The sequence below is a fragment of the Lissotriton vulgaris genome, chromosome 6, assembly GCF_964263255.1.
Source record: "Lissotriton vulgaris chromosome 6, aLisVul1.2, whole genome shotgun sequence".
Classification (NCBI taxonomy): Eukaryota; Metazoa; Chordata; class Amphibia; order Caudata; family Salamandridae; genus Lissotriton; species Lissotriton vulgaris.
Genome location: NC_141694.1, coordinates 325,060,547 through 325,080,605, shown reverse-complemented (window position 1 = coordinate 325,080,605; position 20,059 = coordinate 325,060,547). Strand labels below are relative to the sequence as shown.

General features: G+C 43.5%; 1 protein-coding gene across 3 annotated transcripts in view; it reads left to right on the top strand.

Moving 5' to 3' along the window:
* Nucleotides 1–20,059, top strand: part of GRHL1 (grainyhead like transcription factor 1) — a 98,263-nt gene that overhangs the window by 61,148 nt on the left and 17,056 nt on the right. For 2 of the 3 annotated variants that reach the window (XM_086926353.1, XM_086926355.1), the window contains exons 10-14: nucleotides 3,132–3,219; nucleotides 6,191–6,330; nucleotides 8,114–8,154; nucleotides 10,205–10,293; nucleotides 13,748–13,833. In XM_086926353.1, the coding sequence (XP_086782479.1) occupies nucleotides 3,132–3,219; nucleotides 6,191–6,330; nucleotides 8,114–8,154; nucleotides 10,205–10,293; nucleotides 13,748–13,833 (444 nt within the window). The remainder of the gene's footprint in view (nucleotides 1–3,131; nucleotides 3,220–6,190; nucleotides 6,331–8,113; nucleotides 8,155–10,204; nucleotides 10,294–13,747; nucleotides 13,834–20,059) is intronic. The other variant, XM_086926354.1, reaches the window with a different exon arrangement.

The window sequence follows — 20,059 nt, the reverse complement described above, 5'->3', positions numbered from 1 at the left end:
TCATCCTCTATCACCCTCAACCCCTCACCCTCAACCTCTCACCCTCACTCACCCTCAACCCCTCACCCTCAACCCCTCACCCTCACTCACCCTCAACCCCTCACCCTCACTCACCCTCAACCCCTCACCCTCACTCACCCTCACCCTCACCCTCACCCTCACCCTCACTCACCCTCAACCCCTCACCCTCACTCACCCTCACTCACCCACCCTCACTCACCCTCAACACCTCACCCTCACCCTCACTCACCCTCACTCACCCTCAACACCTCACCCTCACTCACCCTCAACCCCTCACCCTCACTCACCCTCAACCCCCTCACCCTCACTCACCCTCAACCCCTCACCCACACCATCACTCACCCTCACTCACCCTCACTCGCCCTCACTCACCCTCACTCACCCTCAACACCTCACCCTCACTCACCCTCAACACCTCACCCTCACTCACCCTCAATGCCTCACCCTCACTCACCCTCAACACCTCACCCCCTCACTCACCCTCACTCTAACTCACCCTCACTCACCCTCAACACCTCACCCTCACTCACCCTCACCCACCTCAACCCCTCACCCTAACTCACCCTCACCCTCACTCACCCTCAACCCCTCACCCTCACTCACCCTCAACCCCTCACCCTCACTCACCCTCAACCCCTCATCCTCACCCTCACTCACCCTCACTCACACTCACCCTCACTCACCCTCACTCACCCTCACCCTCACTCACCCTCACCCTCACTCACCCTCACCCTCACTCACCCTCACCCTCACTCACCCTCACCCTCACTCACCCTCAACCTCACTCACCCTCACCCTCACCCTCACTCACCCTCAACCTCACTCACCCTCAACCTCACTCACCCTCAACCTCACTCACCCTCAACCCCTCATCCTCACTCACCCTCACCCTCACTCACCCTCACTCACCCTCAACCCCTCACCCTCACTCACCCTCAACCCCTCACCCTCACTCACCCTCAACCCCTCATCCTCACCCTCACTCACCTTCACTCACATTCACCCTCACTCACCCTCACTCACCCTCACCCTCACCCTCACTCACATTCACCCTCACCCTCACTCACCCTCACTCACCCTCACCATCACTCACCCTCACCCTCACCCTCACTCACCCTCACTCACCCTCAACCCCTCATCCTCACTCACCCTCATCCTCACTCACCCTCAACCCCTCACCCTCCCTCACCCTCAACACCTCACCCTCACTCACCCTCACCCTCACTCACCCTCACCCTCACTCACCCTCAACCCCTCACCCTCAACCCCTCACCCTCAACCCCTCACCCTCAACCCCTCACCCTCAATCCCTCACCCTCACTCACCCTCACTCACCCTCACTCACCCTCACTCACCCTCACTCACCCTCACTCACCCTCACTCACCCTCACTCACCCTCAACCCCTCAGCCTCACCCTCACCCTCACTCTCAACCCCTCACCCTCACTCACCCTCAACCCCTCACCCTCAACCCCTCACTCACCCTCACTCTCACTCACCCTCACTCAACCTCAACCCCTCAGCCTCACCCTCACCCTCACCCACCCTCACTCAACCTCAACCCCTCAGCCTCACCCTCACCCTCACCCACCCTCAACACCTCACCTCACCCTCACTCACCCTCACTCACTCTCAACCCCTCACCCACCCTCACCCTCACTCACCCTCAACCCCTCACCCTCACTCACCCTCAACCCCTCACCCTCCCTCACCCTCAACCCCTCACCCTCCCTCACCCTCAACCCCTCACCCTCGACCCCTCCCCCTTAACCCCTCACCCTCACTCAGCCTCACTCAGCCTCAACACCTCACCCTCACTCACCCTCAACACCTCACCCTCAACCCCTCACCCTCACCCTCACTCACCCTCACAACACATATTGTGTTACAATAGGTGTCACATTTGCAAAAGATAAAACTATTGGCATTGTAAATAACAAAGCTATTAATTCGCTATTTTCAAAACAAGCACATAAATAAAAAATGTGTCCTTTACAATACCAATAGCTCAAACTTTCCTAATGCAAGACCTATTGCATTGCTGTGCTTCTCTCCCCTGCTGCACTCTCCTGCTCTCTAGAGATGTGGCCTAACGACAAGAGATGCCATCTAAGTCACGTAAATACAAAATATGTTGCATTCCAAATGCTATAGGTGTCACATTCGCAAAAGTTATAACTATTGGCATTGTAAATGACAAAGCCATCAATTTAGCAATTTTAAAAACCAACAAATAAATAACATATGTCATTTACAATACCAATAACTCCAACTTTTCTAATGCGAGACCTATTGCATTTCCAATGCTTGTTTCTTTTCTAGTGCATCACTTTGTATTCCCCTTCCTTCTTTCCAATCCCCTCACAATCTCCTACTATCTCGTAGTTTCCTCTATAGCTCTACATCCATCTTTATTCAGCTACTTTACTCCATTCACACTCTCCTCAATCTCTAGACTCTTGTTCTTTCCTCACCATTCTCCCTGTAACACTACATTGTTTCTAGTGCAGTTGCTGCTGGGCGGGTACGGGGGGAAGAGAAGGTTGGGAAATCGGGTAAAAAGAAAAAATCGTTTACCTCCTTGCCTGTGTCTCGTCCTCTTCCTGGTTTCTTATGAGAAACAGGAAGCAGGAAGCACTAGGGCTCCCACGCTCCCTGCAGCTAATCACAACACTGCAATGCAGCATTGTGATTGGTCTGAGCGCCGTGACACTGGGCTCAGCCAGAAACTGCAGGGTGGGCATTGATCCACGTCCAGGGTTTTAAATAAACTTTGGCGTTGTGGGCAACACAACTGCATTAAAGGAGTGCTGAAGCGTCTTTGGCATGACTTGCATTCCTTCTCAATTGTACTCTGGAGAGGGTGTGTGTGTGCGCGTGTGTGTGTGTGTGTGTTTTACATACCTTAAGTATACCTACCATGCGTGATAAAGGCTTGCTTGATAATTCACACAAATCTGCACAAGCTGCACCACTGTTAGCTACGTCCCAGCATGTAACAGTGCTGGTTAACGCTGATTCCGAGACTACTTTTGCCCAGCACGTGTGAGGGTAAAACCCCAAACTAGTGAAAGTCAATGTTTAAACATATGTACGTTTTTGTTCAACAGGGCGCAGAGAGGAAGATCAGGGACGAGGAACGAAAACAAAGCAAGCGAAAAGGCAAGTGCACTTATACCAGCTCCCAGTTAAACACCTGTAAGTAGAAATGACTTTGTATGTGTTTATAGTGTGAATATTACAGCATTTAGTTCATTACAGTTCACTTATGCATTCTGTTTGTCAGATTACACACATGGCGGACAGCCATCCCATTTTGATGGAATCCAAACTGAAAGCCATTTCGAGTAAACTATTTGCATGGCACCAGGCAATACTGTGCTACCTGACAGTCCCTCTGGTGTATTTGTCAGCTAGTGGCTGAACAAGGCCTTGCTTCTCTCACACGCAGTATTCTGAGACTGGCTCAATTTATACTTTCAAAAATGCCATTCACACATTTACCGTATTTAGCAACAGTGGTTCTTTAGTGGCTGAAATGCAAAAAGAGCAGAATGGAACTGTTATCTTAATGGCAAATGGGAGGGGGAATCTTTTAGGCCAATGTCAGTGAGGGTAGAGCATGGTCACTTGGTCTGGTACTGGGGTCAGAGGCCTGGCTAATAAGAGAAAAATATCCTTTACGTTTTTTGTTGGCTTTTCCCCTGTAATCAGTGCATGCATTTGGTCCACCTACTAATGTAGCTGTTAGTTAACTTTTGAAGCATTGATCGCTGGCATTTCAAAACACTTATGTGGTAAGGAGGTCCCGAGTTAGGATTGGGACTTCTGACCAATTTATTACACACACTTAAGATTAACCCACAAAGCTTTGTCACTGAGTTTAGAGTCTGTGGCCCGGAGAATACACGCAGATCTAATAGTTGTATTCTCAAATGTCAAATGACCGCATTTTTATATGAACTGTGAAGAAAGAAGAATACCTCCTAACAATTACGTATGCAACCACGCCTTAGGCACACCATTCGACACTCTAGGCAATGCTGATCTCATTAACCTGCTCTCTCCTCTATGGCTACTCATAACTTATCCAACTAGTGACCTCACTTTCTACTATTTCTAGAGTATCATTACCGTAAAACAACTCTTGCCCAGTCTTCTAGCTTCTCTAGGCCCCCCTCTTTCTTCCCTAACACGTTCTTCTAATCTTCGTAACCCCCTCCAATCGGGCTTCCTCACCTTCCTAACCCCACAGTTAACGTGAACAGCACTGTCACACGTATTCTACTTCATCACCATTACCCATCACAGTTGTCGTTTTTTCATCCGCATACATTTGGACTTATCTTTTACTTTTGATATTGTTGACCACCCTACTCTACTTTCCTCTCTAGACTACGTAGGCTTTACTGGCCCGGCACACATGTATCTCACCTTATACCTCTCCGATTGCTCATTTTCTGTCTGACCAGCAATGCTCTGTCTTTGGCTTTCTTGTGTTTTCACTCTACACTTCTTCCTTTGGTGATATCCTCATTCAGTTTCTCCTATTGCTGGTATGCTGACATCACCCAAATCCTTATCTCCTTTCCTACATTTACACCTACACATCAGTCACGCCTCACAGACTGCCTCACTCTTGAACTCCTTGACTCCTTGAAACCGGAAGTCACGTGCCCTCCCTCTTCTCAAGCACCCATCTCTCACTTACTTCATCCACTTTCCCCCGGTCTCAGAATTTTCACTCCTCAACCAGAAACCCTTGGGTTCTCTTCTGAACAGCCGTGAAAATGGAAGCCTTTATCTTCCACTCGGGCACTGCAGCATGTTTCCAAATACTGAATGTGTGCAAGACGCATCCGAAGCACTAATCACCTCATTAGCACTTCGAGGACCGGACTATTGCACTAGTTTTCTTGCTCATCTTACACAATACACCTTTTCTCCATTAGACAAGGTCCTAATCTTTGCTATCCTAGCTCTGTATAATTTAGCCAAGCATGCTCCAACCTTCAGTAGCTGCCACCAAGCCAGCAGTCTCACCACCAAGAACTGGACTTTATGCAAGTGCCCGGCAGTGGTTTTCAAAGCAGTGTGGCTCCATACTACTTCTCTGACATCACGATGTACAGTGACTTGAATGATATGACCCTCGTCGCACTATTCCACTGCCCGCTACCGCCAATTGTGAACTTTTCACTTTATCGCCTTTATGCATTCAAACTTCATACAACCAGACATACAGAATTTCAAAATGATTGAAAAGTAAATATTTATAACTTTAAAAAGGAGGCCTCAGTTATGCTGTGTGTGTGTGTGTACTCTCTTTCTCCCCGCCCCCCCCCATAAGGCTAAGAAATAGTTATGTCTAGCCTAAGGTAAATGTGTGGGTGAGATCGGCGAAAACATACAACGGGCACAATTAGACCAAGCCATTGCTCTTCATCCATACTATGAGACCCGCCCAACCCTCATCAACGTATGTCGTCATCATTGCTGTGTAAAACATTTCTGATCGAAACATTTCTCATGCCAAATAAATGTTTGAATAGACACATTTTTCCATTGAGTTTTCTGATTTACATTAGAAACTGTAATCTGGTGACTACAGATCAAACTCTGTAATCACTCTATTAAACTAGTGCACTTTCTCGCAAAGACTGCATATGCATAAAACCTTAACGTACAGTCTATTTATTTTTCTGCAGGTTTTTTGCCATTCTCACTCACTTGCCTTTACCCTTATTTTCTCCCTCTCCCCTTTTTATATTTTGCTATTTCTCTTTTCAATCCTTTTCTTTTACACTATTGTATTCTGTTTCGTTTGCTTATCTCTGTCCTTTTTTGTTCTACATTCTCTTTCTTCTTTCAGCACCCAACATTTGTGTGTATCCTGCAAAATAAGAACCTTCAAGGCCCAGTCCCTTAAGCTCACTCTGCAATTAAGAGTCCGCAATTTATGCGCATTGAGATTGACCCATAATAGATTTTTGTGATCAATTCTGATTCATTAATCGTTTTACATTAATGAGCATTTATTGTATTTTTGAATGTTCCAAGAAAATGCTGATATGCCATTTGACAATACTGTTCACAAGCCTGTGGTTTGAATCCTTGATTGTGAACGTCATAATTAATACTCTACCTCCAACTTTGTTGGTTTTATTAGTTGCAGATGCCAAAGGACAATTACTTGCACCCCACAAGCGAACCGACATGACCATTTTTAAGCCTCTGATGGACTTTGACACTCAGCCCGTTCTTTTTATCCCGGATGTGCACTTCACGAACCTTCAGCGCACCGCTCATGTAAGTCCCCCTTGTGCATTTGGGCATGTCTTTTGTACATATAAACAAATGGAGATGACATTTCTTTTATTGTAAATCTGATAATGATATTTTGGGTGGGGGGAAAAGGTAGCTAAATGAATATCGGGCCTGCTATACTAGTTTTTTCTGTAACCAAGTTTGATTTGTTCCAGTCCCAAGTGTTGCATAATTCTTATTCTAGTCTATAGCGTTGCATAATTCTGAATTTCCGTAATTGGGTCACACCTATTCCCAGAAAAAAAGCTGTGTGAATCCAGTCCAAAGTTTCCAAATTAGAATTGAGTGTTTGGAGCTAGAGCCCGTTGTTGAAAGGTGAGCGATGAACCTTCTAAACTACCCAAGAGTTGCTGCTCTGTGCTGGGCCCACCAGGATTCATTTTTCTGTTTATATTTTCTACTTAAATATGCATCAAATATCTGTTTTCATTAAGGTGATCAGACTACGAACTGCCAGTGGTGCAGAAACAATTTTCAGAGTGGCTGTGTTGGTATCAATGTTAAGTCACTGAAGTGGTGGGGATTGTGAAACATTCAAGTGTTGCACTAAGAACCAGTGTAACAAATGAGCCTATTCAGCAGGAGAGTGGCAAGGGTGTGGTATATAGCTGATGGTGCACTTTGGAGCACACTGTCAAACATGTTGTACCAAACCATGGTGTGGTAGTGCTCAATCATTTACAGACAACACATTTTCCATTGACATGGCCACTAAATCTGCACAGACATGCAGTTTAACTGATAAAACAAATCAGCACACAAACGATCATATATGGAAATTGGGTTTCACAAATATTTATAATTTGTGCATCACCAAGTAAAGTGTCTTTTTTTTTTTATTGCATTAAAATCTGTTTCCATCACACTTCAGAATTACGGAAAAAGTGTTTAATTTTTGATTTCGAAATTGCTGGTACATTTTGAATAATTTATACAGGTCATTCACAAATTTTTACATTTTGATAGAAAAAAAATATTCTATGCCTTTCCTTTCGCACTCCCTGTATCCCAGCAAGATTGCCACAGTTTTCTTTACAGAGTGCTCTAAACAATCTCTCTGGTAAGAAAATAAGCAGCAATTTGACAGAGGACATAACCTAACATTTGACTTCTGTCTCTGAATGCATAGCAGAAGTTACAAAATGAAAACACAATTTAAAGGCATCCTTATTGCTCATTCACCTTCTGAACAGCCAGCATGGTTATATTGGGGGGAGGTGGGGGGAGGGCTTCAGGACCTTCATGCCCCCATTTCCAGCATCTATGACCTCCTGTCTCTCTTCTGAGAGGCACGTGCAGGAGGCACTTTTCACCAAAGCCAGTTTTTTCTACACATTTTCTTTTTTACATTAATAAGAGGAAGGAATTTTTAAAGCGGTGAGTGAATTGCATTACAAGAGCAGTCACTACCCAGTACATTTGGCATAGGGTCCCTTATTTCTCCAGCTCTTGGTGCTCTATTAGTTGGGAAATAGCCATTGCTGAAGCAATTCAGAAATGTGTTACTAAAGAATTAGAAGTTTTTAATTAGCTATTAGAGTTTGAAAGTACAAGCAACCTGTGGTTCAAAATACTAAACCTGAATCTTTCACACGGTTTAATATTTTAGTATCGTGACAGTATGCATAATTTAACATTCTAAAGCTACTTATGCTTGGCACCAAATACAGCTACCACTTAATGTTTATATTCACAACATGGGAACAAACTTCTGCGATCATTAACAAGAGTTGCTTATCTTTTGATATGTATTTTCTTTTTAAAGGTACTTCCTGTAGGAGCAAGTGAGGAATTGGAAGGCGAGGGGTAAGGCTAATAAATTATTTATTAAAATATTGTAACCAATTTTACCTTAAAAAGGGCTCGCAAAGTATTGTGCACAATAAGGTAAAAGTAACTCACAAAAAGCATGTTGCTCCAAGATTAAAGTCTAGTGCTTCTTCATCATGTTTGCAAGTACTGCCTTGTAATTGAATCAAATCAATAATAATGCCAATAATAGATGATTTGGGGAAATGATGACTAAATTGATTTGGGGGAGGCTTAAGACAATTGATAGTTCTTAGATTGCCAAAGACTTTGAGGTGCAGGGGATATTTTCAATACGCTTGCCACATCACTAAAATATGATGTTTCCCTCTTCCCATCAGGAGAGGTTAATGTAGCTGCAATTATGGTTGTAAGTATACCACCCACCAAATTCTGAAAGGTTCACAGTTTTGTGGAATTGAGTGCTCCATAGCCTGAATTTGCTATGGTTTCCTACTGTTGATACTAATTTCAAGGCAGGTCGATTGGGCTTCTGCCAACACTTGTCCATTACTGTGGCTGTTTGAGGTAGCAGGTTTCATTACTCAAAGTTGAGACTTAATCCCTGATGGCCTATTATAGCAACCAAAAATGGCCACATAGTCACCTGATTCTGAGCAGACTTCAGTTTCAAAAGACCGGGAAACCCACTATTCAGGCTACAGTCGTCTTTGACATCTAGAGGGGACTTGTACATTAAAGGACAGAGGAGAGGCAGATTGGGAGACACAATGAGGATTCCTACTCTTTGTGCATTACCTTGCACAATTTCCACCCTCTCAGTATGAAGCCACGTTCAGATTACTGTAATTCACCACATCTAGCCTGTTTTTTCCGGCTCACCTAGATCTTCTAGCTTCAACTAAGATCCAAGCATGACCATTTTGTAAGCCTCATGCCTTACTTGGCAACAGGTTGCTTCTATTTTACTTTATTGAAAATATTTACGGCCCAGTAATGCCATTAGTTGAATCACAGCGCTAACAGCATTTGCACAATTTAGCCCTTCCCCCAATGAGTGATTACATAGCAAAGGGGCATTCATTGTGGAATATCTAAAAAGGGAAAAATAGTCGTGGGTTTCTCTTGATGATATTGAAAGGGCATGCTATAGTTCCAGTACCAGCCCCCAGAAGGCTTTTCCCCTCTTCCTGACTTCTCTGTACCTGATTATTTCAAGTAGAATGCATTAGGTTGATCACAACTTTCAGTACATATTTTACCAGCCTGTCACATGTAAATGAGGGCTGGAGTAGTAAAATTACATGGGTCCACAGGCGAGGTCTTAACTCCTATACTAGTAACCAGTGTAGGATGGCAACTGATGCTCTTTGAAATATAGACATGGGCCTGATTTTACCAATAGTTGATGGACACTGCACAGTTTTGTGGTTTGCTTTTCTAATGCTAAGCAATTTGACACAATAGTTTGCATTGTTTTGCTTCATATGAGAGCCCTGTAAATGCTTAGTAAATAATCCCCTTTGAGAGAAGGGATTTACACAGAGCCAAGAGTAGAGAGGCCAGGCATGGCCCTTTGTCCCTAAACACTATGAATATAATATTGAAACGAGGACCTTGTTTATTGCAGCAAAGCAACCTGGTTCGGCTTTACATAAATGAATACTTAGGTTAGTCCTGGAGTATGAGCAACAAGAAATGCATACCACACCAATAGTATGCTACAGTCAAATTCAATACATTCAATCAATCAATCATTTGTAAAGCTCACTACATACCTGTGAGGGTCTCAAGGCGCGGGGGGGGAGTGGGGGTTGCGCTACTGATCGAGCAGCCAGGTCTTGAGTATCCTCCAGCAGGTCTTGGGTCTGTCGTAGGCTCCGTGAAAATGAGCCTTTCCAGAAATCCTCTTTTAGGGCAGTACTCTTCTAGCTTTCCTAAGGTTCTCCGGTGAATTTGTAGTAGTTTAAATAAGAAGTAAACTAAATTAAATATGCACATTAAACTGCTGTGAATTCCTCTGAGAATTCAGTGCTGATAAGTTTTAAGGATGCCTTCTTTAAAGTGTGTTGGTGTTTGCTTTCAGGTCTGGGATGAAGCGATTGTCCTTTGTGGCTGATGATGAATTTCCAGGACCGCCTGTTAAGTTGGCCAGGATAGAAGAACCTAAGCGAGGTACATCTCTTGAATTCCCATTTATCTTGTGTCAAAACTCAAAAGTCTGAAGTAGTGGTGGGGAGGTGGAATTCAGTCTCCATTACTGTTACACAGGTGCTGTTTTCGTTTGTGCACTTGAAGAGGGACGGTGGGAGTGCTACCCTTGAGATTTCTGGTAAAATTGTATCTTTTCGTAGGGTGATGTGTCCCTGCCTTTTGGGTTTAGCTTGACAGTACAGCAGTCTGCAAGATGTATTGTTACCCGTTCTTTTAAGTATACATTGAGTGGGCTTTGGCTCTACCCATAGTGCATACTATTGGCTATTTCTGGTATCATTACACCTTCCAGGAAGAGTTTCTATTAGAATGCACGAGGAGCTGTTTTCCATCTGAAAAGCGCACTCCTCATGCTATTTGTCACATTCAGTGTTTTATCTACGATCTGCATTTTATACAGAAAGCAATTGTTTTGGCTGCTTTTTGCCAGCAGTGAAAATGTGATAAACAGCAATTGTGCATGCAAAACTTTGAAACAGATTTGTGAATGTCCATGTTTACGTGATTTAGCAACTGAAGCTAGACCTACTGCCTTTGCCAATGTTTGTATAATTTGGGTTATTCAAAAGTGCAGTTCGTGACATTCTGGCAGACTCTGAGTTCTTTACAATGGTGCTGGATATTATTGTCCAAGAGTACAGATCTGTTTTGAGATTTTGGTGGTTTGACATTGCGTCAAACTGGATCTAAGTCTTGTGTTCCAATCCCTCTGTCAAATCTTTGGTGTTCGGGAATTTGATTATAAAACCTTGTGTGTAGAACCTAATGATCCTGGCCACTACCACATAGGGACAGGGAGTCCGGCAGTTACACTTTATTTGCAGGGCATGGTACTGCAAATATTCGTGGTGCACTGAGGAGTGTCCCATTCTAAACACCCCTTCACTATTCCACATGTACTGCTACTGCAGTCTAGGTGCTATCACCACTGAGGTGCTTAAGTACGAAGGGCCTTATTTATGAGGCCCCTTGCTACACCAGAACATCACTTTGTTGACGTTCCGATGGCAAAATGTATCCCGGCATATGCACAGTGGCATGTAAAGCCACTTTACGTGTATTTTCATGGATTTGTAAATGTGGCTTTTTCCCGCAGAACACTGTGTGAAAGACGTGTTTCATGGGCGTTGCTGCGGGTGTTCCCATGCAACACCCATTGAATCTGACACATTCCCAGTTTTACTAGAAATCGTAAACTTGGGAATGCGTCAGAATCTAACGCCACCTACGGGTGGTGTTAGGGAGGCGTAACAAGTAGAAATGTTTTCATTTCTCCTTTGTTTTGTCTTTTATTCTGCAAGATGTATTCTGAAGCACACATAGGAAGAGGAAATTGCCTGAATTGATTGATTTTGTGCAGGAAGCTGTCCCTTCCTGCACAAAATCAATCAGCCCCCTTCGCGGGTTCCCTTGCACCATGGTGCAAGGGTGCCTGCGTTGGCGCACAGCATCCCATTGTGCGCTTGCGCTGGGGAAAAGGACAGGAATGCAGAGTATCTTATAGATACAGCACATTCTTACCCATTTCTTCTCACATAGGGCAGCGAAGCTAGATTCCTTGAAACGCTGACCTACATCAAAACCTCATATATGAGGCCCTAAAACAGCACTACATCACTCAGCTGCAAGTTACCCCAGGGTACGCCTTGCAGTGGATAGAAGCATGGTGGGACACTGACAGGGTGGACCAGGGCAAAGAAGGTGGTGAGGAGCCTGGCTCCCTCCAGCTTTTCTCCCTGTGTGTGTGGTTCTTTTCACGCTTGAGCAAATGTGTTGAGTTGTATGTAGCAGAATATACCTTTCGGTTACTTCGGTGCCCTGGAACTGACAATGTGCACCTCCACTAAAAAGACAAGAAACCAGGGATGATGGAGTGCTATCAAAGGGACACCCCCCCACCCCCTTATCCAGAGTTCGTCAGTTGCGACCCTTGATCAGTAAGGATTTCCCTTAGAAATCAAGTCTGAACATCCTAGTCTCTTAGTTTGGCCACAGTTTCCATTTTAGGTCGAGCATTCAAGACCTCTTGTATATACTTTACTATATACTTGTAGATTATACTTATATGTGTATGTACTTTATGGGCTCTGGAGATCATCCCTAGGACTTGTCTGCTTCCGCTTAGGGATATTTTTTTCTGTTCCAATCCCTCTATTTACTATTTAACTGTTTTAATAGAAAAGGACCAGTAGAGGTCAGTAAAATACCAGAATTGATCTCTACTGAGGGATTTTATTTTTCTGGCAACTGCCTCTATTTAACTTTCTTGATAGAAAAGGACCAGCAGAGGTCAGTAAAATACCAGAATCACTTTAGCGTTCTCTAGATTCCAGTCCATAGAAATTGTCTTCCACGAGCACCCGTAGACAAACTTTTTTTTCAAATCTTGTATATTCAGTGATATGACCACCGAAGTCCCTGATTTTATATTAAAGACTAGCAATATTTCTCTCCATGTGTTCCCATACCTGGCGTGCCACGCAGTTTGGTGCTTAATTTCGCTCTGTGTTAAAGAACAGTAGATGTTTCAGCACCCTGGCTAATGTGCTGCATAGCGAAATACATATAAGGTCCCAAAGGCCGGACCGATTGCATTGCAAATGCTTATTGCTTTCTGAGGACGGGCACTTGCAGTCCTGTGAGAGCACCTGCCTGCACTTTCAGTCCGCTGGTGCACCTGTGCTTGTATTTTACAGAGTTCCTTTGTTACAAAAACATAACTAACACGTGAAAAGTTCAGCACGTATACGCCCACAGGTTTATAATATTATGCCTCCAACACCTAACAAAAATTCCGACTACCCGCAACCGGTGGCTTATTACAGCCCTCTCTGCCTCACCTGCACCTCCGCAAGGAGTGACTGTGACGCAGCCGCGTGCGCTGTCCTGCAGGGGCACGTGAGGTCACCAGCAGCACTCACCGATGCCGCCTTCTTTGACCTCGCGCGCCTCCGTCTGCCCTTCAGTGTAACACCACGAATTGTGCTCCATTAATCAGGGAGGCAGACCGCGCTGTAAACCTTTGGACCTTGGCGGCCATTATTACTTTGTGTGAGGTAAAAACATTCCCATCAATGTTGTTCTGGATGGGAGAGGAAAGGCAGTACGGGCTGCTGGACCTTGTTTACCAGAGATCTGACCCTTTTATGCAAAGAGGAAAATAAAAGTGGAACAGGTCGTTGAATAGATACTGCGACATTTGAGAAAGCAGACCTTTCTGTGACACTGAGAACAGACCTAATACTTATAATGGGTTTATTTTAATACTACATTTTAACAGGAGCGAGCAAGTATGAGGGAACTTTTAAAAACAAGTAGTGATGCTTTAATCTCCTTTGTCAGGTTTTGTATTTCAGCCAGTGTCTGTCGCATTCGTTTGTTACAGTGTGTAATAATAATTTCATTTTGCCTCAAGTGTTGCTGTATGTCCGGAGGGAGTCTGAGGAAGTTTTTGACGCACTCATGCTGAAGACCCCTACCCTGAAGGGTTTGATGGAAGCTGTAAGTTATCTTCTCGTTTTTTTCTCTTGAGTTCAGCTTCCTAATAATGTTTTCTCACCGCCCCTATGACCTCAGTGCACGCACTTTGGTGGTTGAACGAAGCAGTTTTCCTAGAGGCTCCATACGACACACATTGAGAGTGGTGTCCAATGAGCACTCCTACACAATACCACTAATTGACTTTGAAGACTGCACAGACCCACTTGACCTGAACTAGGTGTTATAAAAAATCAATACCGATTCTTTATAAGTCACAATAAGTGTTCTCCTTCTGATGCCACATGTGACCTACCTATGCCTGTGTCACCTTCTCCCATGAGCTAAACTCTGAGTGGTCATCAGTTTTTATAACTCACATTTCCTGTTACCACTGACATACTTCTTTTACTTCTTGTAGCACTTCTGAATGCCCCTTCCATGATCTCGCCCCACTCTTAACCATATTTGCAAGCCTGGCCTTTGTGAACCCTGGATATGGGCATCACAGTAGGGACGTGTGCTGCTGGATTCGCATATCACCGCAGGGTTTCCTTCAATAAGAGTTACTTTCACCTTTCCACCATCCTTTATTGCACTGTGTCAACCAGTCAGAGTTTTTGCAAAGACAGCTCTCCGGCACTTTCAACAGTTTAGAGCTGTCTCTTCAGTGAAATGCCTCTTTCTAGTAAGAAACACACTCTGGTTATTGCAGAAGTCATTAGCAGCAAGGATTCCGGAAACTTAACGAATGCCATCGTTTTATGATGTTCAGGAGTGAGTAAGACAAGTCATTGCTGAATGAAACAATTTATATTGCTCCCATGTGTTCAAGGTTTATGTCTAAGCTAAGTTTTCCAGTTTTCAGATTTCCTCCCACAAAAGTCTCCCTGGGACCCGAATAATAATACCCTGCTTCTTACCTTTGGTAATTGGCAACTTTGTTCACTAATATTGGCCATTTACACAGTGCACTTTAGAAACTGGACTGTTTCATCACACTTACAGGTGACGAGACTCTTTAGTGACACGTGAAGGGTTAAATGGTGTACGTACCCCACCCAGATTAACATAACATAACGTGTATTTGTAAAGCACACATTCACCCAGATGGTATCTTGGCGCTGAATAATAGATGTTTATTGTTAACCAACTCAATGGTACTCATTTTCTCGACCCCGGAAGGATGAAAGGCTGAATGAACCTGCCAGGATTTTAATCTGTGACCATGAAGTCGAACACAGACCCCTACACTCTGTGCATTTGTCCACTGATCCACCAGTCCTGGCTTTTGTGCTTGTAACCAGCAGGTCCCACACCCTGTACTGTAGCTGGTGCTGGATTCTCTTAAGCCTCTATGGGTGTTACTGTAGTAGTTCAAGCAGCAATGTTGTTAATGGTACATTTAGAACCAAAGCAATTTAAAACCAGCAGGATAAGTGTACACACCACACAACAATGCTGTCATTGTTTGCATTTATGAGCTCACTGTTCCTCTTGCAGCAGCTCTGTTTGAACAACAGCAACCAATGCTTTACTTCTAGCACATCCCGATATTATCTTTGGCTTCGAACTTCTGTAAAGGGGAGGGTGGGGTCACCATTTGAATATCTGGGCTCAATCATTTTGATGCACTAAGCGTCCTCCCTCTTTCACAGTTCATCCCCTCCCAAGATAGTTGACTGCCTGCTCGTGTCTGTTTTCCAAGACCTGCATTTGAGTCTCTTGACCAGTTTTGCAGCTTTTATACAAATGCTGTGTTTGACATCAATGCAAACATTGCAACAGAGATTTTTCGTTCACATAGAGCGATTGACAAGAAGCAGAGTTTAAAGCAATGCAAACAGCATCAGGATTGTTGTTTTAGCTGCCTGGGTTCTGGTGTAGACACAACCACGTATTGCTGTCTACTTTGATTGTACTAGATCGCAATGTTTGTGTCATTGGCACCTTTAGTGTTGAAACTGCTTTCATAGCACTCTATAAGATGACGTTTATTATCGAACCATTTGAGTGAAAATTGTAATAGAACGGTAGGGAGCAAGTCAAGTCCAGTCAAGTCAAAAAGTATGTTTATTTAGATCGTAATCTTTAAACAAATACATAGCAATTAATTATTAATTTAAAATATTCTCCAATGATCCCTCAAGCAAGTTAAAAGTTAAAATCTTCTACCATTGGTTATAAAATGATCTCCCCCTAGATACTTAACAGTTAGAAAATGGGTGCTCATATAATTGATTACTTCATTTAGTTCCTATCCTATTAAAATTAATAAAAACCGCTAACTCTAGACCAGGTTAAAATTCCACAATATTAAAATATTTTTTCTGACTTATTTAAAACTTTGTACTGCTTTTATGAAATTCCCTAGGGCAATTGCAATGTCAATACTAGGTAATTCTGTGATCAGCTCGATTGCTTGCGCCCGAGTTTTTATACCATATTTTACAAATAAAGGGCGCAGCCAGACTTTACGCTGTTCTAAGATGTTTATACAGTCTAGCAGAATGTGCAAGGCGACCCCTTTTGTGCCCAGCCTACATTTACAACACCCGTTGGGATCCAACATTTTGGTTTTAATTTCTTTATTTGTTAGCCAAGGGTTAATCCCAATGCGCAGCCTTAGGATCTCTTTCCAAAACCACGGGTTTGGTAGGAAGTCCAGGTAGGGGAACCAGTTTTCCTTTGCCCATGAGTTCATCATGAACTCTACCGATATTTTCTTGCCGAGGTATTCCCTATCCGCATTTCTAGTAGCTGCTTGTCCATTGAGCTTTAACTCATTCTTTGTACACTCTACTATTAGGGAGTCTCGGCATATGTCCACTTTCATGTTCTCGCAGGCCTGTACCATTTTCTTCCTGCACATTTTTGCCCAATTTAAGCTACTTAGTTGTATCTCTTTCCGACACCATTGTGCAACTTTTTGTCCATTTTCATTTTCAAGGCGTTTCCAAAATGTAATCACTGCTGCTTGTGATTGTACCCCCCAAGCTGTTACACCATTGCTGATGAGGGCAGGGATAAAAGATTTTTCAGGCATTTTCCTTCCTCTAGGTCCCAGGCTCCCTTACCGCTCAAAAAAAGGATTTCTGCACCATAGAGTACTTGCGGTGGAATCATTGCACTGAAAGTTTTTAGTAGTGGTTGATGAGACTTATCCACATACTCGCGATTACAAATTTTTAAGCCAGCGATTGTTTGTGCCTTAACTTTTAGGGCTTCTAGGTGTGTTTGCCAGTTTAATCCTTTGTCGAACCACACCCCTAGGTAGCGGTATTCATTTACAGATTCTAATTTAAGATCCCCTAAAAACCAATTAAATTTAAAAGCTTTTTTCCCAAAGCATAGGATTTTTGTCTTGTCTAGATTTACCGTTAAAAATTTCTTTTTACAATATTCATTAAAAGAATTCAGCTTCCTTTGAAGGCCTATTTCTGTTTGATCCACTAGTACGAGATCATCCGCGTATAACAGACACAGCACCTTTTTGCCATTCATTTTTGGGCTGGCACTACCCTTCACCTCTAGCCAAGCTGGTAATTCTGATAGAAATATGGAAAATAGCTGTGGGGCCAGTACACAGCCTTGTCTCAGACCGTTTTCGATGGGTATTTTTGGCGTCAATGAGCCCTTGGTGTCCCTAATTACTTGGGCCCAATTATCTCGGTGTAATTCTTTTAGTATAGTCAGCAAATCTCCTGGGATATTTTTGTTAATTAATGCTTCCCAGAGACAGCCCCTATCCACTGAGTCAAATGCGGCTCGAAAGTCAACGAAGCAGCAGCAGAACTTTCCGTTCTGCTCTGTTGACTTCCTTGCCATTGCCCATAAAGAGAAGCAGTGGTCTATTGTCGAATGTCCCTCTTTAAAACCTCCCTGTTCAATGGGTACTATTGAATATTCTTCGACCCAGTTGTTTAGTCTATTTAAGACTAGTTTTGAGAATACCTTTTCCCCTATGTCCGAGACGTTTATCAGTCTATAGTTTTTTCGGTTCCCCCATACTGCCCTTTTTGTGGATAGGTCTAATTATTGCACCCTTCCAGTTTAGTGGCATTTTACCTTCTGTTAAAATTACTTGGTATAATTGAGAGAGGAATCTTGCTCACCACTTTGTTTGAGACTTTAATATTATTGCTGGGAGATTATCCGGCCCTGCGGCCCGGGTTAGGTTCAGCTTCTTAATCGTTTCTTCCACTCTTTCTTCAGTGAAATCTAATTTGAATTCTTCTGAGATTTCTTGCCAACCTTGGGGTACTGTATCTGCCGGGGGTATTCGGGCTCCATACAGTTCCCTTAGGTATTTATCCCAGGCGGCCTCACTTACTACGCATAACATTTCTCCAGCTGGGGGGGGGACGATGCTGATTTTACCAATTTCCAGAATTGTCTCAAGTTCTTAGCCTCGATTGATTCTAGCAGCTCACTCCAGCATTTCTCTTTATAAACCCTTTTTGCATCGGAGACCATCTTTTTAAACTCGGCTTTCAATTTAATAATACCGTTTTTTCTCTCTTGGTTGAACTCTTTTTTTTGCTTTCTAGCTTCTGCCCTTATCTCTCTTTTTTTTACTTTGGCAGTCCATTGAGAACCATCTCCGACGATTGACCCGGCTTATTGTACCTATTCTTTTAACCTTTTTTAATTCTATTCTAAGGCACTGGACTACTTGGGCTATTTTCTCCTCATACCACTCCACGTTTTCCCTCTCATAGTTTACTAGTTATACCTTTAGTTGGAAGGATTTTAGCTTTTCCTGGTATTCATCTGTTAGTCTTGTTGCCGGTTTTGGGTAATCCACCTCTTGTGGAATCGCCTTTTCTCTTGGTTCAAACCTTCCTCCGTTTAACCTCAGTTGGAGCGGGTTGTGGTCACTACTCATTTTGATGTACCTTGAATTCCCGCACTAAGGGGAAGTTCCATCCTAGCATGAAGGCATAGTCAATTGGGGAGTTTTGTGAGCCTTTTTTGAAGGTCTTCTTTGCCGGGCAGTCTGTTTTAAACCTGCCATTTAAGCAGAAAAGGCCCTTTTCCCCTAAATAGTTGACCAAGTCCAAATCCTGTTTCGAGGGAACACATACTGGGAAGCTGGCGTAGTTAATTCCATAGGTATCCAATAATTCTGTATACCAGCGATCTACCTTCATTGGTTGCAACTTGTGGTTAAAAGCCCCTAAAATTAACATTACATCTGAAGCATACATTTCTAAAATAGCATCTATATATCCTGTTTAAAGTTCCCCATCTCAGTTACATATTCACCCACATTGTCCCACTGCATATAGACGTTTATGACGATTATCATTTCACATGTCTTATCCTGGGTCAGCTGTTTTAATCTACACGCCAGTAGCCATTTACACTTAACTTTTAACAGTACTACATTACTTAGTATTTTTGTCGAGATAAGTGTCATGACTCCCCCCGATGGTCGGCCGAATCTTTGCCTCTTGGCCAAACGATTTAGTTGGTGGTAGCCCTCGAAGTTAGGGGTTTCGCCGCATGCCCGGGTCTCTTGTAGGCAGGCAATTGCTACTTTATTTACTTGGCTCTTTATATGTTTTTGTTTTAACTCATTGCCTAACCCATTTACATTCCATGAAATGAGACTTAGGCTATGCAGCACCACTCCCCCCATTCCCCCCCAAATATCTCTCCGAGGGGTCTTCTAGATAACTAGCTTGGCTCCAGTTACCCCACAGGTCCTCTTTTACAGTATTGTTTATTACTACCTTCAGGCGGCTTCACACTTCTTCGTTAACCTTTTGTAGCCTTACCTGTCTCCTACTCAGGCCTGCATGGCACTTTAGGAATTCCTTCCAGGTTGTAAATCACCCCTTAGATCTTTTTCTGTGATCACCCTTACTCCCCCTTTGAGTATCTCGCTGGCTGCTTTCATAATTGCCATTTTTACCAGGTCCGAGTATAGTAATACTTTTGTTACTTCCCTTCCTGTTGAACTTTCTATGACTCCCACCTGTCTCAAATCTTTTGTACCAATCCCACTCAGGCTAATACATTTGGAGAAGACTAACAAAACTTATTCCCTATTTAGGGGCTTGATTTTCCTTGATTTCTTACCCCTTTGTTCTGCTTCTACTGGTTCCAAATAGACCCATTTATTGTTCCCCCACTCACATCCTTTCTCTGTGGAAGCTAGGTTTATCTGTCTAGTCTCTTCCCTCCCTGTGGTCCCTACTTCTGGCTCATGTGGCTGTGGTGTTGCCTCCAAATTGCAATGCCT